Here is a 27,891-nt window from a genome sequence, read left to right on the forward strand (position 1 = left end):
TCGGAACGCCACGAGAACATCTAGACCTCGACTTCTGGCTCCCGATTCCCGATTCCCGATTCCTGATGAAGATTCCTTGACGAAACCCTTGACGTCTGGATTGCGGCCCCTCGCGCTGGCCAAGTCGCATCGTGAAGTTTAAGCATGTAGAATCCACTATTTTGCCTTATATTTTCCTGGACTCCAACTTTAGGCTCTTTCTTCTCCCGAGAATCGCCGGTACAGCTGTGCAGTTGTAGCCGGGCTCCCCAAATCTTAGACCTCGGGGCTCATTTTGCAAGCCATGATCGCATCTGGAATTCGACAGATAAATTGGATGGTGGTCTTTATATTCTGGACTGATACCGATTAATCAAAGCTTTGCTTGATCATCTTTTTGGGATATATATAATATTAATCGCTGAGATATCAGTCACGATGCCAGACTTTACGGACAACCTAAAGCCGGCACACGATGGAACCCAGATTCTGGAGGCGGAAAGGAATGGCAGTCCCTTGTCTGTTCAGGAGTTATCGAAACACTTGCTTTCCAGAAATGACTTCCTCAATCGACAGGCAAGGATCCTTGAGATTGTCGAAAAGGAACCGTTGATGTCAAAGAAGAACCTCCTAAACTTGGCCCGTCCGGTTAGTTCGGTAGACCGTAGAACATGAATATAAACTGACAAGTGCAGGATCGATATCACCTTGGCTTGGCAAGAGCGAAACTGATTCGAAGATTGGCTCTCAAGCATGACTGGAATAAGGAGGACGCAGACATGGCTGAATACCTGGTGGACGAGATGTCACCGTATCACCTCCACCTTTCCATGTTTGGTACGTTGCCGTTGATCCCCTTTATTCCGGAGCGAATGCTCACGGCTCCTTAGTTACCACGGTTCGAGAGCAAGGGTCGGAGGAACAGAAGGCTCATTGGATGCCCCAGATCCTCAATTACGATATCATCGGTTGCTACGCTCAGACTGAACTAGGACATGGAAGCAACGTACGAGGTCTGGAATGTCAGGCCAAGTACGATCCAACGACGAAGGAATTCATTATTCACTCGCCGACTTTGACCGCTTCCAAATGGTGGAATGGGACCATGGGCCGAACGGCAACGCATGCCATCATCGTTGCCCAGCTCATGCTGCCCGATTCGACCGGGAATTATGTGTCCCATGGGCCGCATCCGTTCGTCGTCCAGATTCGCAACAAGGAAACTCATCTGCCTCTCGACGGCATCGTGGTTGGCGACATTGGTCCCAAATATGGTTACACGTCCATGGATAATGGATATATGCTCCTAGATAACCACCGGGTCCCTCATTCAGCCATGTTGGCTCGATACTCCCATGTCGATCCAAACACGGGCGCGTTCTCTCGTACCGGACACCAAGCCGTGGTATATGGCTCGCTAACTAATGTCCGCGCCACGATCATCATGCACGCAAGGCTCATCTTGGCTCGAGCAGTGACGATCGCGGTGCGATACTCTACGATCCGGCGACAATTCCATGATAGGGATGATTCCAAGCAAGCCGGACCGGAGATGACCGTGCTAGACTACCCCACGGTGCAAATCCGGATCCTTCCTCTGGTCGCGACCACTTTTGCGCTTCATTACACCGGGGAAGCCATGTTCAACATGTATACCAGTACGCGTTCAAACATTGAAAAGGGAGATTTCTCAGGATTGGCCGAATTACATGGGGTCAGTAGTGGACTTAAGAGTTTGTGCACCACCATTGCAGCCAACGGCATTGAAACATGTCGAAGAGCGTTGGGAGGGCACGGATTTGGTGGCGGCAGCGGTCTCATCAACATCAATAACGACTACCTTTCCAAACCGACGGTTGAAGGTGACAACTGGATGATCACTCAGCAAACTGCTCGATATCTGATCAAAAAGATGGAGAGCGTCGTGGCAAAGCCCGATGCACCGGCCAAGGATGGCACCGATGCACTTTTCAAACAATATTTGAAAACGAGGAATACATACAAACCCAAGGAGCTGGTCATCAATGGACAGTACATCGACAAGGCCATGATGGAAGCGTTCGAGTGGCGTGCAGCAGATTTGGTCAGCAACTCACTTCCTTAACGGTATCCATGTATTAAATACTAATATGCTGCAGACATATCGCGCTTATGAAGCAAGGGTTGTCCAAAAGAAGGGCTGGACGAGTCTTCTCGTGCAATTACACCGACTCAGCAACGGTAAGCCAGATGATAGATTGATGTGGAAGAGAGACCATACTGACCACATCAAGCGTATTCCGAATCCTTCCTGGTCTCAAACTTTCATCGTGCGCTCGTCCACTCGTCCCTTTCCCAAGCCGCTCAAAGGGTCATGCGAGACATGTATCGACTTTTCGCCCTCTCCACGATGGACGCCGATGCCAGGACCTTCCAGTCCTGCAACGCGGCGTCTTCTGGATCGCTGGACCAGCTTCCTGACACCATTCAACAACTCATGTTGCAGATCCGACCCCATGCTGTGAAGGTTGTCGACGCTTGGAGCATTCCGGATTACGTCCTCGACAGTGCACTGGGGAGGTACGATGGAAAGGTATACGAGGACCTCTATGACCGCGCACACCGACAGAACCCATTGAACAGGGTGACGTTCAATGTTGATTGGAGAAGCGATGAGATTGTCAAAGGCAGCAATGATGGGGGAAAGGATATTTTGGCGAAGTTGTAAACTTCGAAGTATGCGATCTAGCCAACCAGAGTATTTTCGTGTAAGGGTAGCGTGTTTAAAAGATGTTCCAAAGAGGTTTTCCAGCTCTTCTCTGTACGAATCAATATGGCGGTATGACGGACTTCTGTACTGGAGCCTGAAATCCTGTCTCGGGTGAGCATGAGAATGTGAAAACACGCTGCATCGCGACGGTCCAACTGATTACTGAAGTTCTCTAAGCCTCTATACTCCGTATTATTGCTGTCAGATGTCCTTTGTCACAACAATCTACAGGGATACGAAGCGAAAACGCGGGGGAATTCGCCATTGGAACGGAGCCTGCGAAGTGTGGAGCTTAATGCTAATTAGGCCTTGGCTGACCATTGACCATGTACCAACCAACCACTCCGGGCTGACTTAGTCCCTTTCCTACCCGCCCGAGAATCTCCCGCCTCGTCTTGGATCTCGGGACCTTGACCTTGAGGCCTCATTTTGATTCCTGTTCGCCCGATATCAGCCGTGCTGTGGATCGTCTTTGGTTGACCTGAAGTCTACAAGTGTTGTGTTTGAAAATTCTCACGTGGATTCGCGCTGAGGTTCGTCCCGAATCCTCATTCATGCGCCGCACGGTGACGGGGAAAGAGGAGGTCCAGGCATCATGGCAGACCCAAAATCAGCTCAACCGCGCACGCGAGCGCAGAGGGCTTGCATTGTCTGTCATAAGAGGAAGATCAAGTGCGATCTCGAGACATGTGCAGGTCCGCGCTGCACCAATTGCCTACGCGACGAATATGAATGCATACCGCGAGAGCGGAAGCGGAAGCGGTTTACTATGTCGCCTTCACCTTCGGGAGGCAGACCTGCTGGACGATTAAAAAGGGAGCCACCAAATCCTCGTGCTTCACTTTCGAATCCTTCCATGATGGATCCAGTATACCAACCACAGAGATCGATCAGCGATGTTGATGGAACGAACCTCACCGAGGTCTCCCCAAAGTCGATGGCAGGAGCTGCAAACCACTCCAATTCAACCCCCCCAGGAGCGGTAACAGGGCAACCGCACTACCCGCACGGTGGACCAAATACGTCGTATCTTGGCCGGAGTTCTTACATTGCGGTGGACGTTCCACTCGACGATGAGGAAGCGCCGGAGATCCCCCAGAATTTCCAAACCCTCAACGATCGAGATGTCGAGGTTTTGGGGATCCAAAGGGTATTCGAGCTCCCGCCTCGCGCGATCAGGGAAAGTTTGATCGACCATTTCTGGGAGCGATGCTGGCCTTGGACGCCGATTGTCGACCGCAGTTGGCTGAAGGGTAGGAACGCCGGCATGACCAACACCATGTTCGACCCCGAAGGCGAATCTGGGACGCCTAGTATTCTGTTGCTCCAGGCTATGTTACTGGCCGGCTCACGAGTGAGCACGGCCATATTTCCAAGCCCAACTTCGGGGACTAGTGCCAACAAAGACATTACCCCAGGTTTCGGCCCCGAAGACTTCTACCGGAGAGCCAAAACGTTGTTCTGGACAGGATCCGAACGAGACCCTCTTCTCATCACGGTTGCAGCTTGTTTGCTCAACTGGTGGAATCCAGAGGGGCCAGAGCATTTCTCGACCGATACCAGTGGGTTTTGGCTGAGAATCAGTGTTGGACTGGCGTATCAGATTGGCCTCCACAAAGATCCAGGGGATTCATCGGAAGACTCTGGTATCAGGAGAAGGATATTTTGGTCCCTTGTTGTATGAAAGCCTGGTTCGGAATCATCTGGGGTATTTCTAACTGTCTGCTTCAGGTTCGAGACTGCCTGATCAATGCAGGCCATGGCAGACCTAGAGCAATAAACCTACAGCTAGCCGATGTGCTACCCCCCACAGCAAAGGACTTCGATGGAGACGAGAGAGCAGCAGAGCTATTCCGGCATTACATAGGTATCTCTTTGGTCCTGGGTAAGTTTGATACCGGTCTAAACGACTAAAATTTGATTTAAAGACATTCATTGATGTCTCTAGGGGACTTAACCCAGGTCTTCTTATCAAGAGCCAAATTCCAACCCGAACAGAAACTTTGCATGGACAATGCGGTATTTCGATGGCTCAAGACCCTTCCTGAGCATCTGCAACTGTGCCACCATACTTCAGCACGACCTCTTCGATCATACCATTTTGAAGCAAGACAACTTCATGTCCAGGTCCGATCTCTACAACTCACTGATGGATTATAAACTAACTCTAAGTTACAGTATTTTACCGTGTTGACAATTCTGAACCGGGCCCAAAATACCAGTGGACCTCCCTCGACAGCATCCGTGCTCGCCTCATCCTTCGTCGTCGGAATATTCGAAGATTTTCTAGCCCGGGACGAGGTCCGATTCTTGGGTCCAATCTTCACCTTCTATCTCCTCTCAGCGGGCATTGCCCAACTCTCGTGTTACCGTTATCCAGGGTTATGGCATCTTGCGCAGCAGGATCTGGAAGTCATCTTTCGAAGTCAGAACGAGCTTGCCAAACGCTGGCCGTCAGCGATCGGAGCTCTCAAAACGCTGGCTGATGTACGGAGCAAAATATCCGGGCGTCAAAAAAGCACATATTTCCCCGACAACAATCTGACCGAGGACCAAGCTCAGTTTTTTGTAGACTTTGGGCCGGATCTGGCAAGGGAGTGGAATGTGCTCTATGGCAGCCAGTCGCACCGATGCGGGAACGGAAACATGCCGGACGAAAGCAATCGACAAGTCGCCACCCGGGACCTGATGACCGCTGGAATCCTGTCTGACCTGCAAACGCAAGCCCAAGGAGCGGCTCCAGCCGATGATGTCTCTGCTGGCCGTGGGTTACTCCCAACCGGCATGGCGCCGGACGAAGCCGCAAATGGGGCGTCTGGCATGTACCACCAGGAACCACTGCTTGACTCCGTTCCTACGACATTCGATTACGACGGCATTGGCAACTGGTTGTTCAATGATTGGGATGCGACGGCGATGTGGTGAAATCAGGGGGTCGGTTCACTATTGTCAGACTCAAATACAAATGGGCTCCCAGGGCATGGCTGCATCACAATAGAGAACACATGCCAATTGTCATTCCCGGCTCGTTCCTTCACGTAACTTGCAGACCCACAGAACCATTCCAGTTTTGCGGGGAACCGAAATCTCCCGAGAACAACCGGACCCACTTGAACAAAAGCTTCCTGGAGCCAGAAATCCACAACGCGCGGGGCTGGTCCAGGGTTCACGGGAACTCGGCCTCGGGCAAAGCTTCACCACAACAACTACCCCGGCCGTTGTGGTCATACCGGTAGTCAATTGTCGCGGTTACATACAGTTGGTGTACCGCTGCACGATAATTTTGATCATTGCAGATTTATCACTCACGAAGGCCAATATCATCCAGAAATTTGAGAATCGTTCATCGACACCTTTCACGATGGCGCTCGGAACCTACAAGGACCTCAGCGTGGAGCGACGCGGGCAGGTCTTCATCGTCACCATGCAGAAGAAGCCAGAAAACCGAATCAACGTGGAATTCGCCCAAGAGATTATTCGTGCATTCCGTGATATCGAAAAAGAACTGGGACCCGACAGCGAAGGCGCCGTGATCACGCGAGGAAGCGATGCCAAATTCTGGTGCACGGGGCTCGACTTGGACGAAGCCGAAACCAACCCGTTCGCAAACAGCGATGGGTTCTTCCCGGTATGTATATTCCCAGATGAAACAGAATGATATTTTGGCTCATCCAAATCCGCCGCAGCTTCTCGCCACGATCCTCGACTTTCCATTTCCCACCATCGCCCTCATCACCGGCCACACGTTCGGCGGCGCCGTCCCCTTCTCCCTGTCCCACGACTACCGCATCATGAACTCCAAGCGCGGCTTCATCTCGATGCCCCCGGTCAACCTCGGGCTTCACTTCCCGGGCATCGGGGCGCTTCCCCGCCTGAAGCTGCGACCGCAGATCGCCCGACAGATGCTCCTGGAAGCGCACAAGTGGACCGGAAAGGAGGCATACGCCGACGGGATCGTCGACGCGGTGGCGGAGCCGGAGGAGATGCTGGAGGCGGCGGTGAAGCTTGCGGAGAAATGGCAGAGTAAGTCGAAGATGGGGGTCTATAGTGTGTTGCGAAGCGAGCTCTATGGCGAGGCGCTGGACAAGCTCCGGTCCATTAGCTATGTGCACGGGAAGAGGGTGACAGCTCCGGCCAAAGCGAAGATCTAATTACTATCAATCGAAGTCTGTTCACTGCGTGCAGAAGCAATATGTACCGATCTATCTCGTTTCATTAATAAGTGAAAAAAAGTATGGTCGAATATTCTCGCACTTGGAAGTCTTAGTCACGCGATTTATGACTTCTCACTAATTCCTATCCACGCTGTTACAATCCCCATCTTTTCCACTACCATTTCTGTCCTGATAATGGTCTGCACGGCCATGGTCTTTGTAACTTAGTCGTGTCGATCTTATTGGGATCCATCCGCGCGACCGTCATCCGGTCCTAGGTAGCTAGACATCGCATACCAGCACTGAAATCCCAGTAGACTCGGGAGGTTCGGCTCCCTTGTCTTCATCGTGGTAGACTGTTTTCAATCTCGCCATTTCTTAGGGGAGGTTGACGAAAGGGTATTTCGCCCGTGTGTACGACTTTAAGGCACTGTGTGAAGTTGTCATTCCGTCCTTTCCTGTGCCTGGGATGCAGGGTATCCAAGTCCGTCCGGCATTGTGATGCCCGGCCAACCTAGTGTCTATGAGCACGTGGAAACTTGACCCCAAGGCGCCTCATCCACGCACACGACTTCGTGCACCGCCTGCGACGGGAACTTCGCGAGTTCTGTGAGATTCTCCCACCTGACCTCTGAGGTGAGTCCACAGACATGACGCGACCGCTGGTCTCCGAAACTTCTCCAGTATGGCTCCTAGGGGACACCTCACACGCTCGACGCCACTGGTGGTCTCTGAAGCTCCTCGGAAGGTATGGGCCTGATGACGAGCGCTGGTGGTACGATATCCACTGTCGGCTGCGGGAGCGTGAAGGTACGGAAGCCGGTCGGGATTTCCGTAAGTTGAGGTTGGCTGGAAATCGACGTTGACGCGAGTGGGACGCGTTGATGCGGAGTTGACTTAGCGTCTGGTTGGATAACCGTGGAATTTGAGCTAGGCTGGGACGGTGAGGGACGGGGCGTGCGAATAGTTGTATATAACGTCGTCGTTTCATACACAACATCGAGCAATGAAAAGGACGGTGTCAGGGCGGATGTGGAGTTAGGCGCCAAGGCCGAAACCGTTGTATACAAAGTGGTGGTCTCATAGACAACATCAGGCAGTGAGAATAATGGCAATGATGAAACAGCGGAGGATGACACAGCAAGCGGTGCGGATGGTTCGGAGGTCGAGTTAGGCGCCAGGGCCGAAACCGTTGTAAACATGGTGGTCGTCACATACTCGACACCGGGAAGTGAGGTGAAAGGAGCTGGTTTGGCCAGAGATAGTTGTGATGACCTTGAGGGAGACTGAGTTGGTCTTGCATTCGCGCTGGACGAGAGCAACGGCTGTCCGACTTGTGAAGGACTTAGGATTTGTGGAGCTTGTGGCGAGGACTTGGGAATTGGCGAAGTAGGAGCTGAACTCGCGGCACTTCCAGTTGGTGACCTTCCGGAAGGCGAAGAAGCGGCACTTTTATCTGAGCTACCAGTGCTATCCCTGACAGGAGGCTGATGAAATGCGCTCTGGGACCTCGACGGTGGAGATGACGCCGAAGGAACAGTCGCGGAAACACTCGTTCGCAGCTGAGTCGGCGTAGTTGAAATACCGGACGATTCTCGCGCTGCAAACGAAGAGGAAAATGACGAGGACGAGGACGAGGAGCGGCTGCTATCCACCACCGGTGTGCGCGACTCCGGCTCGGTGGAAGAGGTTGTAGATGCGCTCGGTTGGCTTGAGATTATGCTCGATGTGGTTCTCAAATCGTCAACGAGTGTAGTGACGAAAATTACGGACGGAGGCACCGTAAGTTTCGGGTTCCCGCTCGGATCGACGAAAGTGAACCCTGGAGCCGTGGAGAAGATCGATACGGGCTGCAAGGGCACGATCTCCATATCTCCGTTGACAGCAACGACCGAGGGTGGCGAAGAGAATTCTACACTCGTCTGTGTCGTGGACGACATCTTTGTCGTGTTCACTGATGAAGTGGGAATTGACGTGGTGTTTGCAGATCTAGGGAGTCTGGATATCCAATGTCAGTCGCGGATTGCATGCCAGGAATGGAGACGGACTCACAACCGACCAGCGGCTCGACCGTGCAATGGACTTGAATAAACATGATGGATTAAGGCTGCCAGCAGAAGTATTATACAAGTTCGAGCCATTTCTCGTAAATAGCTTTCGATATCTCACACGAATAACAATCGGTTTGACAAGCGGTTGCAGAAAAGCGGGCAAGGCACGACTTGCGCGTATCGCAAAACGATGAAGCAACAGAAATAGAAGAGAGGGACAAAGTTGCGAAGACGGAAGAGATCGACTTGAAAGAAAAGAGGCACCACAACAACAGGAACAGAGACAGAAGTGCGAGGAATCGCACCACTTTGAGATATGCGTGGAGTCATTATTCGTAGTGTTGACTGCCCGACGAGACGCGTCGTCGGATCCATCTTGTACAACGGGAAAGAATTGGACCAGGCGGCTCTGCTTGTCATAGAGACAATGTTTCATATCCGACGAAAGACTTACTGAAACTCCATGAGACAGGCTACGAATTGGAACGCACTGAACAAAGTCATAATGAAAGGAGGATGTTGATGTGTTACTGGCGACTCGCCCTTCAGATTCGTGGTGGAGAGAGGATGTTCGGGGCTCTGATTGGACGGTCATTGTTCTCCGCTGAAACGTCCACGTCCACGCCCGAACCCCAACCACCAACAGTCGACCCATCTCATCTCCCGTTCAAACAACCACTGGAAGTCTGGAACCTCTTCTGCTCAGGTCCGGTGAAGCGTGGGCCGACATCGATTGAGCTGGAAGCGGCGGTTGCCGAATGAGGATTCACTCAGACAGACTGGAAGAATATACAACTCGATTCTGACTCGGATGCACAATGCTACCATCCCATGGTCTAACGCACTCTCCCATTGTCCCACGTACGCTCCCACGAACCCAATATCCAAAACGCCTTGCTATGCAAAAGTCATCCACCATGTGACAGGTCTATGCACCAAGTCCTCAACGGACACCACCCGCATAAAATGCATTCAGAAACCTTCCAATTCCATCCCCACCCTCATTTTCTCGACCATCTTCCCGCCCACTCCCTTCAACGCTCCCAGTTCACCCAGGTCATGAATTGAACCGAGCCGATCTTCGTCATCCATCTCACAGAGCGCATTGACGATGGATTCGGCCCGCTTCGCGCCCACTCCTTTCAGCGCTCGGATTTGGCCGACGTCGCGGGAGTTGATGACGTCCAGCAAACGCGCTGTTCGAGGCGTGGGGGGCTGTGTCGAGTCCGCATCGTTGAATACCGATAGTTTTAATTTGGTGTTTGCCGTGACGGGCTTACGTCGCGGCTTCTTCAACGGTAGTTCGTCCGCTAGATCGTACGAATCGTCATTTCCGCCTTCGGCATCAGGGTAGAAATCGTCGTCTTGATCATGAGACGCCTCGTGCGGCTTGGAGGACTGGTTCTGACCCGGCATATGGTATGAGCCTTTGGATGGTGAAGGAGCGCTGACAACCCTCGCCCCAGGAAGTCTCCCAACCTCATTTTTTGCCCGCAGCCGTCCCTTCACGCCTTCTATCTTCCGCAGCAGTTTGTGGTTCCCGGGGAAGAACGGCAACGCCAACTGGTACATGCGCAGGGCGCTTGGATCCTCGCCGCGGGCCGCATGTTGACGTGCCATCAAGAGGTACTGCAATCCTTCGGAATCTTCACGCTCCGTCACGCGGGCCTCCAAGACGTCCAGTCGACGTTGAATTTCGTCCGGGAGTGGAACCGCAGCCGCCGTCATGTTGTTCTCTGCTAGCGTTCGTTCTGCGAGCTTCTCCTCGACCAGGCGACCGACCATCTGCTCGATGGAAGCTTTGGAGAGCTGCATCTCGGAGGGTTTCGACGATCGCGGGAGGTTGGAGCGAATGGACTTAATCGGTCTTGTGGATAGGTTACTTGAGCTGTCATTGAGAGGGCGCTTGTAAGGAGAGTTCTTGCGCTGCGAAGATGCTGCAAGGGGCCGGGCCGACGGCTTATTTTTGTCGGTGTAGACGGAGAATGTTCGAGGGGGTTTGTCGGGTTTGGGCTCCGGTTGAGCATGGTGAGATGGGATCTGAGCGTTGAAATCCCGGGTGACGGCAAGCGGGCGCAATGGTTGGCGATTGATCGAGGGCCCAGGCAGTGAATGGGTGGCTTTTGTGTTCGTGGTACGGAACATCGGTTCGTTCTCGATCTCGTTCACCTCGATTTTCTTCGTTCGATTTGCAAAGTTGAGCGAGCTCAGCGTGTCAAGATGATAGCTTCGGACTGGAGCGAGATTCAGGAACATGACCGTCAGCCCGTCGTTCTGCCCCAGGGAGAGGATCCTCGTCATCTTCGATTCCCGGTAGGGGATACGAGATTGCTTTTTGCTGATGGCTTCCACACATTGTGCCAGCACGAAGAGAGACTTGTTGATGCTTCCAGATTCCACCATGCGCTCCTTGTTGTTGTCGGTCCGGCGATTGTCTTCCGACCCGGCAAGATCGATCGCGGACGCTGTGCTGACCAGTGTACGATCCCCCGTCGTTTGCGTCAGCTTCACGCAAAGAATGGCGTGAGATCGGGACGAGTGGGCATTCAATTTCGTCGCGGACGTGCTTCGATTGATGTTAGCTTCATCGTAGAGCTTTTCAAACTCCTTCAGCGTCGTGCAGGGCCGCTCGGTCAATCCGCAGACGATCGTCTTCCCGCCGTTGTCACGGATGGGTAAACCAGCAGCGGTCCGTTTGTCAGGGGACTGAAACAAATCGTAAACCCGATCATTGTAGATTTCGTAGTAGCTCATGGCCACGTGGAGTTCGGTAGCCCCTTCGCTATCCTTTTCGATCTTTCTACAACGCCGATATATCGAGCTGAGAAGACGCGGGATGACTCCACGTTCCGCGAGCGATTTCCCTCCTCGCATCGTGTGGGTTTTGCCGGTTCCAGTGACCCCATATGCAAATAGCGTAACATCGTACCCGGAGAACAGGTGTTTCACCGTAGGGGCAACTAAAGCATGCGGTGAGTGGTTCGTTTCCAATGGAGGCTCCCCGATTATGATGGTCCACTCGCACCTTCGCTGTCAAATATATCCTGCTGCGTGCAGCTTTGGTCATAGACGGAATTGAATTGAAAGGCAAATGATTCGGCGCCATTCCTCGGATTTGGTATCCGCACAACATTGGGCCTAGGCACGGATTTCCCGGACGATTCGCCTGAGGTCGAATCCGTATGTACGATCGTGTCGGAGCTAATTTCATGTTTCAAAAGTGGCCGTATTCTCGCGACCACGCGCACACTCATGTCGTCCGAGTTCTAGAGATGTCTGATCGCGTCGTTCAGAGGAGTCGAAGGAGATGGCGGATGGACGGAACGGAAGGGGAATCAATTCTTTCAATTGAGGAATAATAAGTCAATGCTTTTCGTATGAACCGTCCGCGGAAAAGAAAAAGGGAAAATCGAGGCAAGACGAGTCGAGATGATGCACGCAAGACGCATCCGAATGATCTGATCTATGCAGAGGTGAACGATTGAGTGGATGTTTACGTTTGTACAGCACCCTAGCAACCGAACGTCGTATTGGTCGCTGAAGTCCGCCGGGCACAACAACGTCTCGTCTCCACACTCCTTAACTCCTGGCTTGATAAATGTTCGAATTGATCGGAGATAGTACCCATTTCATATGCTAACCATCAGTGAACATGATAAATCCCCATGAATGGGCAACGCAGAGGTATTGTCCAAAAGAGAACGTAAAGGAAGACATCACCAAAACTAAGTGCAACTCCTCGCATTCCTCATCAATCCTCCCTGTAAAATTCCATCCGTCGCGTTTCCACCAAAAACTCGGGGGGTATCATCTCGAATAAAAGAACCCGTTCGGGATCATGTCATCAGTCATCAATCAGTAAAAGGGGTATAACTGCGTGCCTCGTTCCCTCCAAAACGCGATAATCATAACAATTCAAAGCAAGCTCTCCTCTCTCCACCCAACATAAATGCCCTCACCGACGCGTAAATCCCACTATCCTCGTATCTTACTCCCTTCTCCGGTAGCCACCGCGACCAGAGCCTGCAATCCACGAAGGTCCGGTCGAGGCGGGCTACTGGACATCTCGGGTTTAATCCCAAGTCCCTGAGGCCCCGTTTCAAGCAAGCCGTTCGAATGCGCCGGGTTCCAATCGCCCATCCCGGTAGACGGGGTTGGAATCGACCCATTGTCAGAGGATGACGACTCCGTTCCGGGAGACGTGCGATAATGTTGCTGAGCGGTTAAATGCTGCTGGTTGCTGAATGGAAGACTCCGCGGCAGTGTCAGCGGCGCTGCCTGACCTGAGTCAGGCAGGGGATTCGATTGCGGCGGCGGCTGATGTGGCAGCTGCTGCTGATGTGGCGGCTGCCGAGGTGGTGGAGGGGGAGGAGGTGGTGGTTCTCGGCCATAAGGGTTTGGTCCATGGGGTTGAGTATCAGCTGGAAATGGTGTTGGACCCGGTGCGATTGATATATTTCTCTGTTCAGGTCCTTGGGATGGGGATGGATATGATGGATTCTGATGCATTTCCACCGGGCCTTGGTACCACCCCATCCTTTTGTTACGTTTACTGGTTGGAGTCGTGGGGCTCCCGGGTTGGTCATGACGTGGAGTCACTGGCGCCGGTGCCGGATAGGCCGGTCGTGGGTTCGGAGCAAAGCTAACCCTCGGCTGCCCTTCCGACCGTGTTCGATGATGTTCCACCGCCGATGTGAAGGAGAACCGTTTGGGCTCCATGGGAGGCGTGGCGCTGGTGAGGTCGAGCCGCCCGATGCCTTTCTGTAGCTGGTTGGACAAGTCCCAGCTGATTCGATGATTCTTATATTCCTCCGCTCGTTCCTGCGGCGTCGGGGACGCATTCTGACGGATTGGTCGTGGCGGTGGACTATCGATCTGCATGGGGCTGGGCTGTCGATAGGGCAACTGCTGAGACGATGTCGTGGGGGAACTTGCCTGGCGTCGTGGAGGAAAGGTGAAGTTTGGTTGTGGTGGCGCTTTGTCGAAGCTTTCAATCCCCGGGAGGCGAGTGATTTGCCGAGCTCCTTGCGGAAGCTGCACGGCAGGCTGAAGAGGTGGAGGCGGTCCTCGTTGAAGCGGTTGCAATGGCTGGGGTTGGGGGAGAGGTGCTTGCTGCGCAGCGATAGTCTGTGTGGCGAATAAGGGCCTCGGCTCATGGGGTGCTCCTGGATACATTTGCACGCCACTTGTTGCCGGCCTTGGGCCCAGACCAGTGTATGAGTTGGGATGCCACGTTCGTCTTCGGAGATCCGCCTCGACGTCCGACTCCTTTCTTCCGGGGCTAGAGAAAACCGAAGTGGTCGGACTGGCAAAGATCGAACCCTGTCCCGATGCACCCGACGAAGGAACGGGACTGATGAATGCGGGAGGATACGTCGAACTTCCTTGGAAAGGGTTCCCGGCAGAAGGCACGGACAATCGTCGACCGGGTGTCCTGGCTCCGTACGCACCGACTGATCTCGGAATCTGGGAACCAGGGGAATGTAAGCCGGAAGAGAAACGGGGCGAGTTGGCGCCAGTAGAAAACGTAGCAGACGTCGGCGTGCTGTAATCATTGGGGCTATGTCCCCCATAACCCGGGACATAGTTGGGTTTGGCGTTTGGCGGATAGTGTGGCATATTCTGCGGATTAAAGGTATCAAGTGATAGACGGGCGCGACGTATTCCATGATTCGCCATCGCAAGAGGGGCCGGTCGTAATCTTGAGTCGTCTCTCCCACTAATGTTGATGCTCATGCTCGACGCAGTGGAGGCGATGCTCGACGTCGACAGGTTTCGGGAGTGGCCACGTGAATGCGTCCCTGAACCCATCGTGCTCGCTCTGCTTCTCCCCGCCGGGCCAGGACGGACACGGTCGGTGCGGATTTGACGCTGGAATCGAGTACCGGTCGCTGCTAATGAATCATCAGGGATAGCTTCATTTACATGAACTGTTTGTGCATGTTGACGTAGATTGTCGAGGCGCGAGAATCGGCGACTGCAGTGGCATTGGAAAGGTCGTTCGCCTGTATGCTTTCTGTCGAAAATCGTCAGCGTCTTGAATTGGACCACGGAACACATAAGACGAAGTGACTGGGCCGTGCTTAATCAACATCAAGAAACGTACCGGATATGTCTAGCGAGATGTTCGCTTCTGGTGAAGCTCAGTTGACACGGAGGGTATTCGGTGCAGAAAAAACGCTGTCCTTTCTTCTTCTTGTTCGGTCGGGCCGTATCACTGGTGACGCTTTTGTCGTCGTCGTCGTCCGAGAGTTCTTTCAAGTCCGGATCATCCCCGGTTTGCCCTTCCATATCGACATCTTGACTGCCACTGCGCGCTGTAACGGAAGTCCCTTCGGAATGATGAGACCGGTGAGAAGTAAGGGAGTTGCCCCGTGAAATAAGGGCAGGCTCTGGTCCGACGTAATCATATACGTTCCGTTTCAACTTCGAGGCTGGTGCTTCGCCGTATGGAGCTGCATCGGCGGTCAAGGGTCGTTGTGCGGCGTTGTTGTTGAACGTGTCTCTGGTCGGTGTTTTCGCGGTGTCGTCAGTTCGGGTCTCCGTGGTCGGTCCCTCTGACGAGGATTTCGGCGGTCGAGGAGTCGTGGGAGTATTCTCATCCTTCCTAGACAGCGAATCCGGAACCGTGAGGATGGTATTGACGGCTTGAAAGGAAGACATGATGAATTCGGGAGAAGGCTGTGCCTTCCACGAAGGCGCGACAATAGGCTTTCCAACTCCTGTCGCTTTTCCCAATCGTTATTGTTCTTTTGCGCAGGTCGAGGTATTGATCGCAAGGTTTGCGCCCGGTGGCAAGGTGGTGATGCTGTGGTTTCTAGTGCAGGTCTGTCTCAGCCCCACCGAGTCGGGATTCGAACGGCTTTGCGCAGGTGGCAAGGCGGGATCACAGCGGACGGCTGGGAGCACCGCACCAGAGAGAAAATGGGATCAACCTAAAACAAATCGGTGGAGCTATCGGCATGCGACCGAATATTGAGCAGAGAGCAGGTCAAGTGGTCCTGTCGTGGAGGTGAAACAGGGTCGAAGAGGGGAGAGAAGGCGGAGGGGAAGTCGGATGCGGGACAGTCCGCGCCAGGGCAGATCAGACGGGCTAAACTCTGAAGTGAGTCCAGGAGAACTGGGGTGATGTCGTGACTTTGAGAAACTCTTCCGGCAAGTCGATGAGGCTCTGCAGAGCGAGTAGGAATGATGGTGAAGGGAAGGTCCAAGCACGGATGTCAATATTGAAAGGAAGCGATGAGGAATGAACAGACCCAAAGAGGAGGCGATTCAGCCAACCCGACGGAAAGTCTGAGCCTCTAGATCGTTTTCTTGTTGGAGAGTTGGTGTGGATGACCTGGAGCCGATGAGGATGACAGATGCACGACTGGAAGCAAAGTCAGTCCTAAGTTACAGGGTCTTGGTGCAGGCGATAAGAGTCGATCCCCCGCCACTCTCGATCTCGCTCACTTTTCTCCCGCTGTGTTACTAGCGCGGCGACTCGGAAGGTACAAATTCGGATGGTTGGGAGACTGTATATCGCTGTAGGGTCAACCACTTCGATGCGCGGAGCACCGTGTCGAGGGATCTGGGATGTGGATGATGCGATGCGACTGACAGAACTGCACAGGTGAAGCGGGACGCTGGGAGGGATGACGGTGATGAAAGACCCTCCAAGCCCCCCAAAGGCACAACTATCGTATTGCGCGTCACCACAATGGCGCCAGAGGTGCTCCCATAGGCTGGTTTCGAAGGGCTGGTAGGACCGAAGGAGGGAATGGGGCGGCAACGATGCGAGGGGCAGCCCGGGTGCAGCGGTTTAGCGCAGTCAGAACGGCCCAGGATGTGGAGGATGTGCGCCTAAATTGAACTTAAAGTCCATGCCCCTCCACGAGCCGGCGGGGTGTTCGGAGTTAGGGTCGTCAATTCCGCCCTGGGTAGTATCGAGGATTTGTGATATACCCAGGATATAGTATACGTGAGGCGGTTGTTCCGCACTACGACTCGGAGGTCGCGGTTTTGATGAATAGAGTGGTCAAGGGAAAGGTCAGAACTTTGACAGTCACGGTCCTGACTCTAGAGACCTATCGGGATTAACCGCCACCAGAGTCAAGGCGAGTCGAACCGGCAGCACTTGGGGCGTTGCTTTTTTGTAGCTACGGAGCGATGCAACAGAAGCGGGGTGTGGAGGAGAGAACAATACGAATAAGGGACGAAAACAAGCAAGGAAAAAGACACATAACAGAATATACGGATAACTACCTTAAATACAAGGACTAAGAAAGTAAGTACCTTTCTACGGATACCAGCATTGATATTATTGTACAGTGGTTCTTGAACTTCGCGAACCATACCGCTACCCTGCTTCTCCCTGACAGGAAGCCGTCTCGTCTACTGTAGCAGAGTCTGGTACGGTATGCAATATATTGCGATCCTAGGATTGATACCTAGGTACCGTTCTGTACCGTATGTTTGACCTTGAAGGAGACATGCAAGGGAACCTTGAGCAATCCCGTTCCAGAGGATAGAGTCCGACTCTGAGACCATTCAAATCCTTGGGTCTGGCGCCGGTGTTGAGGTCAGTGAGGATGAATCTTCTCGGGTGGCTAGTCGAACTAATATCGGAGGATTTTTCGTCATGATTCCATGAAACATTTGCGCAGCATACGTCGCATAAGACGCAGGTACATACTAGGGTACAAAGATAGTACCTTGGGGACCGTACCGTACGGACGTGGACGAGTTGGAGAAGCCCGGAATGCCATGATCACCACGCCAAAGAACATCCATTGTCTCGTGCTAAGCCGCTGGATGCCGAAAACAGCTCAAGCATCTCGAAATGGTGCTATCGATGTTGGCCTACGGACAGAGCCAATAATCAAGGTGAGGGCACATCGCGACACAGCGTCGCACGCATATTGATGCGCTCCTGGTAGTCAATCATCGTCAATCGCCGACCGGCATCCCGGCCAGACGGAGAAAGAGGGGCAGGACAGTTTCCGCAAGCCTGCAGTCGGCCAGCTGCTCTGCAAGGGCCAACCCCGCCCTTCACGAACAAAGTGCACGACACACAGGGAGCGACTGACAGTCGCTAGAGTGGCATCCGCAGAGGATCCTGCAACCTGCACATCTTTGTCCAATGCCAATGGACCCTAGTTGCAGGTTGACGCATCTCTCCGCGTTGCTCCAATCCCCCAGCCACCGCTTAATTGGCTCCAACTCACGAGCATGCGGATTGGGGCCGGAGGGTGGAAGGGGCCCTGGAATCCTGGAGCGAAACAGGTACCAGGTACAGAGTACAACTGGTGGGAAATGCATGCATGAATCATCGCATGAATCATCAATCTGCTGTTGAAGCTGATGCGGCGACATCCGGTTTTCCAAGCCTCCTGACCATCTCGAGCTCTCGACCGTTCCGGTAAAAGGACATCTCCCAAGTTCGTGCATTGGTCGAACAGCATCAGAGCAAAATGGGTTCCATGGATAAGATCCCGATTCCGAACCGTGGATATAAGATCAGGTGCGGAGTAACCGACTGCTTTGGTAGGAAGAATGAGCGCCCAGTATGGTTCGCGGTCCCTAGGACGCCCATGCTATCGCAAGGATTAAATTGTATACCGGTAGCGATATTCCTCAGATTCGAGGTGTGTTTTTAAGCCAAACCGCCAAATAAGATATCATGATACTTAACCCGAGCGGATAAGGTACGGTACGGCACCGAGCGGACTTTAGTTTAGTAGTCTTCATTCGCAGAAGTCAGTGCCACCCGTACTCGAAGCGGGAAACCAGGGCAGAGTCTCGGAAATGGCTGCAAGCCTCATATCAAACTTCAGGGCAGCTCGAGATTCGTCTGGCGGAAACCGGTCGGACAATATTGCAGTGCACCGGTTTAGGACATGGCTTCAAACAATGCAGCATGCGTAGTCGTACCACGTTAGTGAAACGTTTCTGCTCGGTTTCTCGAGGGTCAAGCGCTCGACGGATGGTGATTCGCGCTGAAATTGCACCAGAGGACGACATGAATGAATCTGCGACATGGCACGGAGAATGGCGCATACAATAACCAGCTGATACCTCTCATGGATTGAGTACTGCAGTAGTCATGTGCAACGAGACTGCAGTATATGCACGAGTAGCGAGTAGCGAGTAGCGCGTGCATGTGAAGATGATCGGCTACGACATCGGTGGGCCATTGCGAAGTTGTATTGAAGAATAGATATTGTTCATCCTGTTCAGGTTCAAGATAAGAATGACCCCATTCTAATACTCGTAACAGCCTTGATTCTGGAATGCGAAACCTCCACACATCAGACTACATAAATTCATACCAAAATGGAGTGCGAGATGACTCAACGACCAACACTTTGTTAACGTAGGAGAGGCGTCATCAGATTCCCTATTCCTTGTCCTGGAAGAACTCAACCATAACATCTTCTGCAGGCTGCAGCACAATATCCGCTCTCATCCTTGGCATAACCCCTCCCATACGGTCCTCAACTCGGGTATACGTCTGGAACACTCTCGTGAGGGTATAGCCCATCTCCGTCAAGGCGAACTGCTGGCCGATACAGATTCTTGGCCCTCCGTTGAAGGGGATGTACGTCCAACTCTTGGGCGTCCAACCATCCCATCGCTCGGGGACGAACGAATTGACGGGAGGGAAGCCGGAAGATTCCGAAGGGTAGAGGTCAGGTCGTCGCTGCATCAAAAGGGTTGAGTAGCCGATCGGCGTATCTTTCAATATCCCAATCGGCTCATTGCCGTCCGGTCCACCGCCTCGAGGAAGAGTCGTATCCTTCAGCGCCAATCGAACGTTGAAGGGAACCACCGGATACAAACGGAGGATCTCATTGATGACATGCTATGATCCGGATTAGCTCCTCCAAACCCCAAGCCATCGAAATCCAAGGGCCAACTTACTTGCAGATAACGCATGCTTTTCAAATCCTCGTACGAAGGTTGACGAGTTGGTCCGACGACGGCCAAGATCTCTTCTCTCAGCTTCTTCACAACATTCGGTGCGTGGCTGAGTTCGTGGATGGTCCACATCAGAGTACAGGCTGTCGTATCTCGCCCAGCCAGCAAGACCGCTACAAGCTGGTCGCGGAGGACTTTCTTATCTTTCGTATAGTTTGCAAGTGCATGCAGGAAAGTATAGCCCTCCTCTGTCTTGCCTTTGCTTTCCAGCTCTTCCGGTGACAGAGCTATGGTACGCTCGATGATGGGTTGAAGGAATTCCTCCATCCTTCCCAGGCAAGCATAGAAGTTTTTCCGAGGAATCAACCAATTCAGGCTGCCGGCTCTTGTGATGATGCTCTGGATCCGTTGGACTTCGGCAAAATCATTTGCGAATTTGTTCTCTTCCATTTCCAAACTGTCCACGCTTTTTCCAAGGAGAAAATCCGTCGCAGCATCCAACGTGTATTTGAAAAAGAGATCGGAGACGTTGACCGAAGCACCGTTCGCACGCCCCCGGAATTTTGGGATCAACTTCTGGACATGGGTCTCGAACGTATGAATATCGCTCAGTCGATCCTTGATGAATTGAGGGCGGATCAGTTGCCTTGAGTTGTGCCATAATTGACCGTCGGTGACGAAGATGCTGTCACCAAGGAAGTCCTTCCATTCCTGATGGAAGGGTTCTCCCTTACCGTAGTCGCCGAACTGAGTGGCTAGAATCGCCTTGATGTTGTCCGGATCGGCGGTCAGGATAATTCGTCGCCCTCCTGCACTCGATTCGACCGTGTATGGGTTGTTTTTGTTCCCATAATTGAGCATGAGATCGCGCCAAAGTTCGAGATTCTTGTGCTCCCGCGCTGCTTTAATGGCACTGTAGATGAAGTTCAGTCCGAATGGAACGAAGGTAAATCTGCTTGGCGCTCGATGACCCAACTTTCGGATCTTGTAATCCGCATACGCGGTTAATGTGACATGGCGCACCACCAGGAAGGCCCCAAGCAATATAAGGACCTTCCCTGCTGTCAACTGGGAGAGAATTTGTTCGATCATGTTGGTATGTGCAACGGATGTGACAGGAAACTGTCACGATGTCACCGCCCGATGAAAGAAAAGGAGTACAGGCAAGAAAGGAGCGATAGGACGGAGAGAAGTACCTCAGCTCTCTCTCACATGTGCAGCCTAGGCAAGATATATCCACATGGCCTTTAGTAAGAATCAACCAATGAACATGGTTTGATTCAACATTGAAAGCAGGACATGGCCCGGGTACGGAGCATCATTCCCCCCACCGCTCTGATCGGAGTTCGGACAGACTGACCGAAGCGAGACTCAGCATCGCGCTTGAGCGATAGTATGGGTCCTATTGGTCAACTTTGCAAGGAACTTCGGGTTTGAAGGGGCGCAAAATGAATTGTCATAAGAAGACCGGAAGTATCCCGCGGAATCACTCACGACTGCGGGGTTTGAGGTATGTACAGCGTACTACCGGTATTGCGGGGAGGACCATGGAGAGTTGGATCAGCCCATCATGAATTCATGGTTCATGTACTCCTGATCCGATTTGATGATGTTTCTAGGGGAAGAGTCTGACATGGATGCACTACTAATATTGTTCTATATTTAAATCATTTTTAATAAGGAATAGTAGTTAACTATTGATAGTAGGTTAAAACTTAAAAGGACTCAAATGATAAGGGAGATGGATTTTTTGTCTTCAAAATTCTACAAGGAATTGACTGTAGACCTCGTATCAGTACCCGACAAGTATACAACGTTCTGCTCGGGATATTTATTTCAAAAGTCAAATGCACCAGTTGGTGAAAAGCCTAGTTGGTGTCTGCAGAGGGCTGCCGGCTCCTGGAGCCGAGTGGAGCGTGGCTGTCTGGGCACGGAGCTCTCGCGAATGGGCCCTTGTCGTACGCCGTGATCGATGAAATCATGTACCTGTCATAGAATCAAACAATAGGAAATTTACCGGAAAGGACATGAACCTTCTCTGACAATGGAAGAACTCTCAATTCTCCATGTTCCGATTGAGGATCAATCGCTGTCGTCTGTTCAAAAAGTCAACTTTCATCCAAGGTGTTTCCGACAGCCAGAATGGCATCACAAGATGCATCTCCGGCGAAGTTTGACCGAGCCATGAAGCAGATCTACAAGTATGATCTGAATTCTTCGTCTCCATGGACCGTTCCTCCTTGTTCGGCGGGACATCGTGGCCGATACCTGTGGACTGGTGAGTTGGTCGGATGCTGGGACCCCAATTCCATACGTTCACCTCCTTTCTAACGAATTGGAGACGCGTTTGGTGTGGTCAACTTTCTGACCCTCTACCGCCAGACTGAGTCAGACAGATATCTCGAGTACGCCAAATCGCTAGTAGATGCTGTCCATAACTCCCTTGGTCGAACGCGTGATGGGAAGTCCTTCCTACCCGGTGCCAGTCCCGACAATCCGATGGGCGGTGGATTGCGCATTGGTAAGGAGGAAGAGAGCGGCCCGGATGAGGATGGTCAGTATCATCATTATCTGACGCTCTGGATGTTTGCGTTGAATCGGCTTTCGATCGCCACGACCGATCGATCCTACAATAACCAAGCGATCGCTTTGGCCAAAGCCATCCACCCGCGGTTCGTTTATAATCGTGGAAGCAACAGGCCTCGCATGTATTGGAAGATGTCTATGGACCTGTCGGAGCCTCTTGTGCGAAGTGAGGGTAATCTGGACCCCATGGATGGATACGTCGTCTTTCGTCTGCTCCAGTCGACGGGCGGTGACAGTCAAATGTTAGCCAATGAGATTGGCGAGTACGAGAAGATTGTACGAACCAAATGGCAGGGCTATTCGAGTACCGATCCCCTCGATCTAGGAATGTCGCTTTGGACGGTGCATTGGTTCTCTGGAGAGGAATGGGCGGATGGAATTCTGGAGAGCGCGGTCCGAGACCTAAAGCGGCTGTTCAAACTCGGCGGGTTTGAAGGGCCACAGCAACGGAGACTTGCCTTTCGAGATTTCGGGACATGCTTAGGCATCGAATGCTCAACCACTGGTACAGCATGGCGATCCCGAGCCAAATCCATCACTGATAGCTGGGAGCACGGTGGTCTGGTTCCGGTCCGGTCGGATAACGCAGTATCGGTCGGGATGAATGCCGAAGATGAACTCACCCCGATCAATACGGTCATGTATGCTGCTGCGCTCATTCCTGGAGGTATGCAAAATGAAGTCCCCCATTGTTTCAATTGGTGTTGAAGACCATGCATGGCTAACAACAAAGCAGCATTTAAGCGAGACTTCTTTTGATTGATGCAGGGAAATTGACCTGGACCTCCCAGCCACCAGCATCGTACATGGGGAAGAACTTCGGCAACGACGGATGTGGCTGACGTCATTGCATCATGCGCCGTTGGCGGGAAATGAAGCCGCGACGACTGGTAATTTGCTGCCTCCCCACACGCAAGGAGCATGAAAAGGTCTGCTCATCAGGATCTTGGGGCTTGGGGCTGGGACTTGAAATGTCTGATGACGCCTCCCCCTCTTTCGTATTCGCCTTGAACCTTATCTTGTTCGTCGTCAGGTTGAATAAAAGGACTTAAGGTTCGGATTGTAAATCATTAATCAAGCAAGCGCATATCATATTCCAAGTCGTCAAATATGGCAGTCGATTTTATTTTGCCGTTGCGCGCCGCTCAAGGTGTCTTGGCCCTCCTCCTTCTAGGTTTGACAGCATACGGTATGAAGAGACCGATTTGCGTTCCAGTGATGGGAAGCTAATGTGATCGTAGCTGCATCCGACTGGGCTGATGGAGTATGGTCGCCATCTGACTTGAACTTCAACGTCTTCGCCTCGGTCTGGACGCTCCTGGTGCTCGCCTATCTGGTCGTCGCACCACTCCGGTTTCCTAAATTCGCCCACAAGTTCGGCATCCTCGCAGCCGACGCCATCACCATGATTTTCTGGTTTGCGGGATTCATCGCATTGGCCGTGATGGTGAACAACTGGGGCTGTAAGCATTACGGACCATGCCGTGCGGCCATCGCAGCGAGCGTGTTTGGGGCAATTGAATGGTAAGTCATCCAGGATTTCCAGCGAAAGGTCTCCTAACGATCCTTAGGCTTCTGTTCGTTGCAAGTACAGTCATGGCGGCCCTTCATGTTATGCGGACAAGGCACTCGCATAGTGGAACCCACGATCCGGGGATGGAAGTGCACCCAAATGTTGGCACTTGAAGGAATTGATATCGGTAGCAGAGGAGCAAGTTTGTCTTGGATAATGCAAATGGCGGAGGAGAGCGCGTCTCATCATCTCCTGTTTCTTGCGAGGGCGTTCAAGATGGATGATACCCAATTGTAGTTACGGGTAGGTAATGCAAGATCTAGTGTTTAGAGTCCGTTTCTACACATAGTTAGCAATGAGCATGCATCATCTAGAAAGCTTCGCCTTTACGTCCGATATCAACATGTGGAAGATGGATCCTGTCGGGTACCTATCATAGGAGTCAGGACGCCGGTCCGAACCGCAGCCCGAACCACTATTACAGTTGGTATGAAAGAGCATGAATCGTTGTAAGGTAACCAACCGTCAGGGTCCCAGAGCTTCGAAATGACGTTCATTTACACCGGCGACTCAAGGAGAGTTTTAAGAGCACTTTAGAATCAACACTAGCTGACGTGGTGGACAGTTGGCGCTTGAGGTGCAAGTCTATCGGTTCATCGATTAGAAACAATATCATGAATGTTGAAGATCTCTGGTAACCTCCCCCTGCGTGATGGGACATCTATCGTACTGTGTACTAGGACGAATCCGAGGTAATTACTTTGACTTCACACCAACTTCGAGTCTCCACTACGTACATACCTTGTAATTCTTATAATTCTATGTACGGAATACATTGTGCTCTTCAGCTACTTTCCAATACACGGAACTGTGCCTATCTTGAACATCACATAAGCTTTGCTACTAGTTAGCTGATTTCCGCAGAGCGAACGAAGTGCATCTTGGGTACCACGACAATATTTCTATTCTATATGGTAACGCCACTATCGTCGTTTTCTCCTTTAGAAAAGTCATAAAAAGAATCAGCCCAAGTTATCCCACGGGTCATGATGCTAGAAAGCCTTCGTCCAAAGTATACGTTGTGTTGGAAGCAATTTCAAACACATTCCACCATGGAGGTCGGTACTTGCGGCTGATCAAATTTCCACTTTCGGCGGGTATTTGTCGTAAATTACCGCTACTAAACAGACTCTCTAATCCTCTACATTGCCTTGGTAGACTGATGCTCTTGGGTGATGCGGAGTGTCCCTGTGTGAAGGAACGAGGGTTGCAGTACTCCATAAACGGGACTAAATTAGAGCAGGAACCTGGAAGGTAGTTAAGTCCCAGATAACTAACTAGTTAGTTAACATATGAATTTGAACGACAGGTCGCACATCCGTGTTTTTCGATGACCTCCATCTGAGACGGTCCTTAACAGATGTCAACCGTGTGGATCATCAACTTGTAGACATTGCATGCCAACTACGATGGTGTTAAACATGCACGAGAGAATGGAGTGGTGTCGCAAATTACCTGAGCCGCCAAATCACAACTCTGCCGACATCATATGGTCTTGGTGTACTCTAGCTCAGCCTTTCGCATCCGAAAGCTCCTATGCAGCCCTGCGCCTGATCACATTGTCCGTCGCAGTACTTTTTAATGCGTCTACGATTCAGCTAATATGTCGTTCGAATATTCCAGAGCAGCCGTCATGATTCCTTAATAGTGACGATTACTGCGGCCAACGATGCGCCTCTTAAAGCTCAACGGCAACGGCGGGTTCATCCTGGAGACCTTTGGAACCACGACCCCTCCTTATGCCATACTTTCTCATACATGGGGAAGCGATAGCGATGAAGTCACATTCAAGGACGTCGTGGACGGTACTGGAAAGAATAAGGCTGGATACCAGAAGCTGGTATTCTGCGGAGACCAAGCCAAGTCCGACAGTCTATCCTATTTCTGGGTGGACACATGCTGCATCGATAAGTCGGATACCCACGAACTTACGAAGGCAATCAACTCTATGTTTCGCTGGTACCAGAACGCGGCGCGATGCTACGTCTATCTCTTAGACGTTTCTATACGCACGCAGGATGGGCAGGCTACTCATATCGAGTGGGAGTCTTCTATGCGCAATAGCCGATGGTTCACACGAGGATGGACACTCCAAGAGCTTCTCGCGCCGAAAATAGTTGAATTCTACTCCCGAGATCACGTCCGACTGGGTGATAGAAAGTCACTCGAACGGCATATCTGCGAGAAAACAGGAATCGCTCTAGAGGCACTCCAGGGCCGTCCTCTCCATGGTTTCAGCATCGAGGAGAAGTTTCGATGGGTAAAGAGGCGACAAACGACCGAGGAGGAGGACATGGCATACTGTCTCCTTGGAATTTTCGACGTTTTCTTGCCACTTATATATGGCGAAGGGCAAGAGAATGCAATGAGAAGGCTGCGACGAGAGATTAAGAACTCTGAGCATAAATTGCGGTCATGTGAGGTCTTTGTTATTCTTGTTGTATCTCTATTTGCTAATGTACTCTATTGTTCAGACGAAAAGCTAGCACGTACTATGCCCTTCGAGCGCAATCTTCGCTTCACCGGTCGCGAATCCGAACTATCTAGAATTGAAAAGCTACTTTCTCGACATGGCCAAACCGCGAAGGTCGCAATTACCGGACTTGGAGGCGTCGGGAAGACACAATTAGCGATTGAGACGGTCTATCGGACCATGGAGAAACAGAGGGACTGCTCAGTATTTTGGATTCCCGCGACCGATCCCGAAACCCTTCTTCAGGCGTACTCGGCAGTCGCCGAAGAGTTGGATATACCCGGAAGAGACGAGCAAGGAGCAGACGTGAAACGTCTAGTTCAGAACTACCTTAGTAACGAAAGCGCGGGCCAGTGGCTCGTGGTGTTTGACAACGCCGACGACATGGATATGTGGATAGGAAAACCACCTGAGAGACAACCTATCCGTCTCCTTGACTATCTCCCAAAGAGCAGGCAAGGAAGCATTCTCTTTACTACGCGAGATAGGAAGGTTGCTACTAAGCTGGCGTCTCAGAGCTTGGTAGAAGTGCAGGAAATGAACTTAGAAGTGGCTTCGGAGTTATTACAGACATGCTTGATCGGACACGATGTGGCGGCCTGCCAAACAGATACTGAAGCCTTACTCACACAGCTGACTAACCTTCCGCTCGCCATTGTTCAGGCGGCAGCGTATATCAATGCGAACGGTACCTCGATTGCGGACTATCTTTCCTTACTTAATGAGCAGGATAAGTCTACGATTGAACTTCTCAGCGAAGACTTTGAGGATGACGGCAGATACCGCAACATTAAGAACCCAGTAGCTACTACATGGCTGATATCGTTCGAGCGAATTCAGCAGCACGATTCTTTGGCAGCAGACTACTTATCTTTAATGGCATGTATTGAGCCAAAAGATATCCCGCAGAGTCTTTTTCCGCCTGGCCCATCTCGCAAGAAGGAGATAGACGCTATCGGGACACTTCACGCGTATTCATTTATTAGTAAACGTCCAGCAGGTCTTACGGTCGATCTTCATCGGTTAGTGCATATATCTACTCGTAACTGGCTTCAAGAGAACGATCAACTGGTCCAGTGGACAGAGAAAGCAGTTGTGCGACTAGAGGAAGTTTTTCCCGACAATACCCACACCAACAGGAGCATATGGAGGGCATACCTGCCGCATGTGCGCATTGTACTACAGTCTGACCTCGTTCAGAAGGATTCAAAGAAGAGGATTAATCTCCAATGGAGATATGGAACGTGCCTCGACGCCGACGGACGATGGAGTGAGGCAGAGGTCGCCTATTCCCAGGTCCTCGAGATGGAAGAGAAGGAGTTTGGCGCAGAACATCCTTCCACGCTGACCAGCATGGCCAATCTGGCGTCGACTTTTTGGAATCAAGGCCGGTGGGATGCCGCGGAAGAGTTGGAGGTGCAAGTGAT

The 27,891-nt window shown here is 52.0% G+C and overlaps 10 protein-coding genes across 10 annotated transcripts in view; 6 read left to right on the forward strand and 4 right to left on the reverse strand.

Annotated features, from left to right (window-relative positions):
• Window positions 1–417: 417 nt before the first annotated feature.
• Window positions 418–2,877, forward strand: P152DRAFT_484685 (acyl-CoA oxidase; the record flags this gene model as incomplete). Its single annotated transcript, XM_033682020.1, has 5 exons — window positions 418–627; window positions 675–816; window positions 870–2,062; window positions 2,118–2,199; window positions 2,253–2,877. The coding sequence occupies 5 exons, from the start codon at window positions 418–420 to the stop codon at window positions 2,684–2,686; spliced, it is 2,061 nt and encodes a 686-aa protein (XP_033531000.1). The 3' UTR covers window positions 2,687–2,877.
• A 446-nt stretch (window positions 2,878–3,323) lies between these two features.
• Window positions 3,324–5,653, forward strand: P152DRAFT_403475 (uncharacterized protein; the record flags this gene model as incomplete). Its single annotated transcript, XM_033676704.1, has 4 exons — window positions 3,324–4,406; window positions 4,460–4,613; window positions 4,677–4,855; window positions 4,907–5,653. The coding sequence occupies 4 exons, from the start codon at window positions 3,324–3,326 to the stop codon at window positions 5,651–5,653; spliced, it is 2,163 nt and encodes a 720-aa protein (XP_033531001.1).
• A 218-nt stretch (window positions 5,654–5,871) lies between these two features.
• Window positions 5,872–7,233, forward strand: P152DRAFT_161929 (ClpP/crotonase). The gene is made up of 2 exons (XM_033674026.1): window positions 5,872–6,356; window positions 6,415–7,233. The coding sequence occupies exons 1-2, from the start codon at window positions 6,090–6,092 to the stop codon at window positions 6,877–6,879; spliced, it is 732 nt and encodes a 243-aa protein (XP_033531002.1). The 5' UTR covers window positions 5,872–6,089; the 3' UTR covers window positions 6,880–7,233.
• Window positions 7,234–7,270: 37 nt separating this feature from the next.
• On the reverse strand, window positions 7,271–9,213 carry P152DRAFT_161950 (uncharacterized protein). Its single transcript, XM_033674027.1, has 2 exons — window positions 8,931–9,213; window positions 7,271–8,880 (listed from the first exon to the last, which is right to left on the reverse strand). The coding sequence occupies exons 1-2, from the start codon at window positions 8,975–8,977 to the stop codon at window positions 7,587–7,589; spliced, it is 1,341 nt and encodes a 446-aa protein (XP_033531003.1). The 5' UTR covers window positions 8,978–9,213; the 3' UTR covers window positions 7,271–7,586.
• Window positions 9,214–9,605: 392 nt separating this feature from the next.
• P152DRAFT_516770 (kinesin-II 95 kDa subunit) lies at window positions 9,606–12,385 on the reverse strand. The gene is made up of 2 exons (XM_033682969.1): window positions 11,959–12,385; window positions 9,606–11,893 (listed from the first exon to the last, which is right to left on the reverse strand). The coding sequence occupies exons 1-2, from the start codon at window positions 12,185–12,187 to the stop codon at window positions 9,906–9,908; spliced, it is 2,217 nt and encodes a 738-aa protein (XP_033531004.1). The 5' UTR covers window positions 12,188–12,385; the 3' UTR covers window positions 9,606–9,905.
• A 523-nt stretch (window positions 12,386–12,908) lies between these two features.
• On the reverse strand, window positions 12,909–15,596 carry P152DRAFT_452054 (uncharacterized protein; the record flags this gene model as incomplete). The annotated part of the gene is made up of 2 exons (XM_033678270.1): window positions 12,909–14,949; window positions 15,040–15,596. 2 exons carry the CDS (start codon window positions 15,594–15,596, stop codon window positions 12,909–12,911), a joined length of 2,598 nt encoding a protein of 865 aa, XP_033531005.1.
• A 3,487-nt stretch (window positions 15,597–19,083) lies between these two features.
• Window positions 19,084–21,316, reverse strand: P152DRAFT_461561 (cytochrome P450). Its single transcript, XM_033680152.1, has 2 exons — window positions 19,836–21,316; window positions 19,084–19,776 (listed from the first exon to the last, which is right to left on the reverse strand). Exons 1-2 carry the CDS (start codon window positions 20,922–20,924, stop codon window positions 19,312–19,314), a joined length of 1,554 nt encoding a protein of 517 aa, XP_033531006.1. The 5' UTR covers window positions 20,925–21,316; the 3' UTR covers window positions 19,084–19,311.
• Window positions 21,317–21,539: 223 nt separating this feature from the next.
• Window positions 21,540–23,177, forward strand: P152DRAFT_484690 (uncharacterized protein; the record flags this gene model as incomplete). The annotated part of the gene is made up of 3 exons (XM_033682021.1): window positions 21,540–22,110; window positions 22,174–23,085; window positions 23,155–23,177. The coding sequence occupies exons 1-3, from the start codon at window positions 21,975–21,977 to the stop codon at window positions 23,175–23,177; spliced, it is 1,071 nt and encodes a 356-aa protein (XP_033531007.1). The 5' UTR covers window positions 21,540–21,974.
• P152DRAFT_461564 (uncharacterized protein) lies at window positions 23,162–24,162 on the forward strand. The gene is made up of 3 exons (XM_033680153.1): window positions 23,162–23,607; window positions 23,660–23,942; window positions 23,990–24,162. The coding sequence occupies exons 1-3, from the start codon at window positions 23,529–23,531 to the stop codon at window positions 24,102–24,104; spliced, it is 477 nt and encodes a 158-aa protein (XP_033531008.1). The 5' UTR covers window positions 23,162–23,528; the 3' UTR covers window positions 24,105–24,162.
• A 1,146-nt stretch (window positions 24,163–25,308) lies between these two features.
• Window positions 25,309–27,891, forward strand: part of P152DRAFT_441932 (HET-domain-containing protein) — a gene marked incomplete at its 3' end in the record, with an annotated part of 4,316 nt that continues 1,733 nt past the window's right edge. Inside the window, exons 1-2 of the mRNA XM_033677722.1 lie at window positions 25,309–26,408; window positions 26,466–27,886. Of these exons, the coding sequence (XP_033531009.1) occupies window positions 25,661–26,408; window positions 26,466–27,886 (2,169 nt within the window). The 5' untranslated portion in view covers window positions 25,309–25,660. The remainder of the gene's footprint in view (window positions 26,409–26,465; window positions 27,887–27,891) is intronic.

The sequence above is a fragment of the Eremomyces bilateralis genome (genome assembly GCF_010015585.1).
Source record: "Eremomyces bilateralis CBS 781.70 unplaced genomic scaffold P152scaffold_25, whole genome shotgun sequence".
Classification (NCBI taxonomy): Eukaryota; Fungi; Ascomycota; class Dothideomycetes; order Eremomycetales; family Eremomycetaceae; genus Eremomyces; species Eremomyces bilateralis.

Bases quoted from the DNA above. Each gene is read 5' to 3' on its own strand.
- P152DRAFT_161929 (XM_033674026.1), top strand. From the start codon at position 6,090: ATGGCGCTCGGAACCTACAAGGACCTCAGCGTGGAGCGACGCGGGCAG. The intron at 6,357-6,414 runs GTATGTATATTC...AATCCGCCGCAG, and splicing joins ACAGCGATGGGTTCTTCCCG to CTTCTCGCCACGATCCTCGA.
- P152DRAFT_161950 (XM_033674027.1), bottom strand. From the start codon at position 8,977: ATGTTTATTCAAGTCCATTGCACGGTCGAGCCGCTGGTCGGTTGTGA. The intron at 8,881-8,930 runs GTCCGTCTCCAT...TTGGATATCCAG, and splicing joins GAGCCGCTGGTCGGTTGTGA to ACTCCCTAGATCTGCAAACA.
- P152DRAFT_516770 (XM_033682969.1), bottom strand. From the start codon at position 12,187: ATGAGTGTGCGCGTGGTCGCGAGAATACGGCCACTTTTGAAACATGAA. The intron at 11,894-11,958 runs GTGCGAGTGGAC...CGCATGCTTTAG, and splicing joins GGATATATTTGACAGCGAAG to TTGCCCCTACGGTGAAACAC.
- P152DRAFT_461561 (XM_033680152.1), bottom strand. From the start codon at position 20,924: ATGATCGAACAAATTCTCTCCCAGTTGACAGCAGGGAAGGTCCTTATA. The intron at 19,777-19,835 runs GTAAGTTGGCCC...TCCGGATCATAG, and splicing joins AAAGCATGCGTTATCTGCAA to CATGTCATCAATGAGATCCT.
- P152DRAFT_461564 (XM_033680153.1), top strand. From the start codon at position 23,529: ATGGCAGTCGATTTTATTTTGCCGTTGCGCGCCGCTCAAGGTGTCTTG. The intron at 23,608-23,659 runs GTATGAAGAGAC...ATGTGATCGTAG, and splicing joins TCTAGGTTTGACAGCATACG to CTGCATCCGACTGGGCTGAT. The intron at 23,943-23,989 runs GTAAGTCATCCA...AACGATCCTTAG, and splicing joins GTGTTTGGGGCAATTGAATG to GCTTCTGTTCGTTGCAAGTA.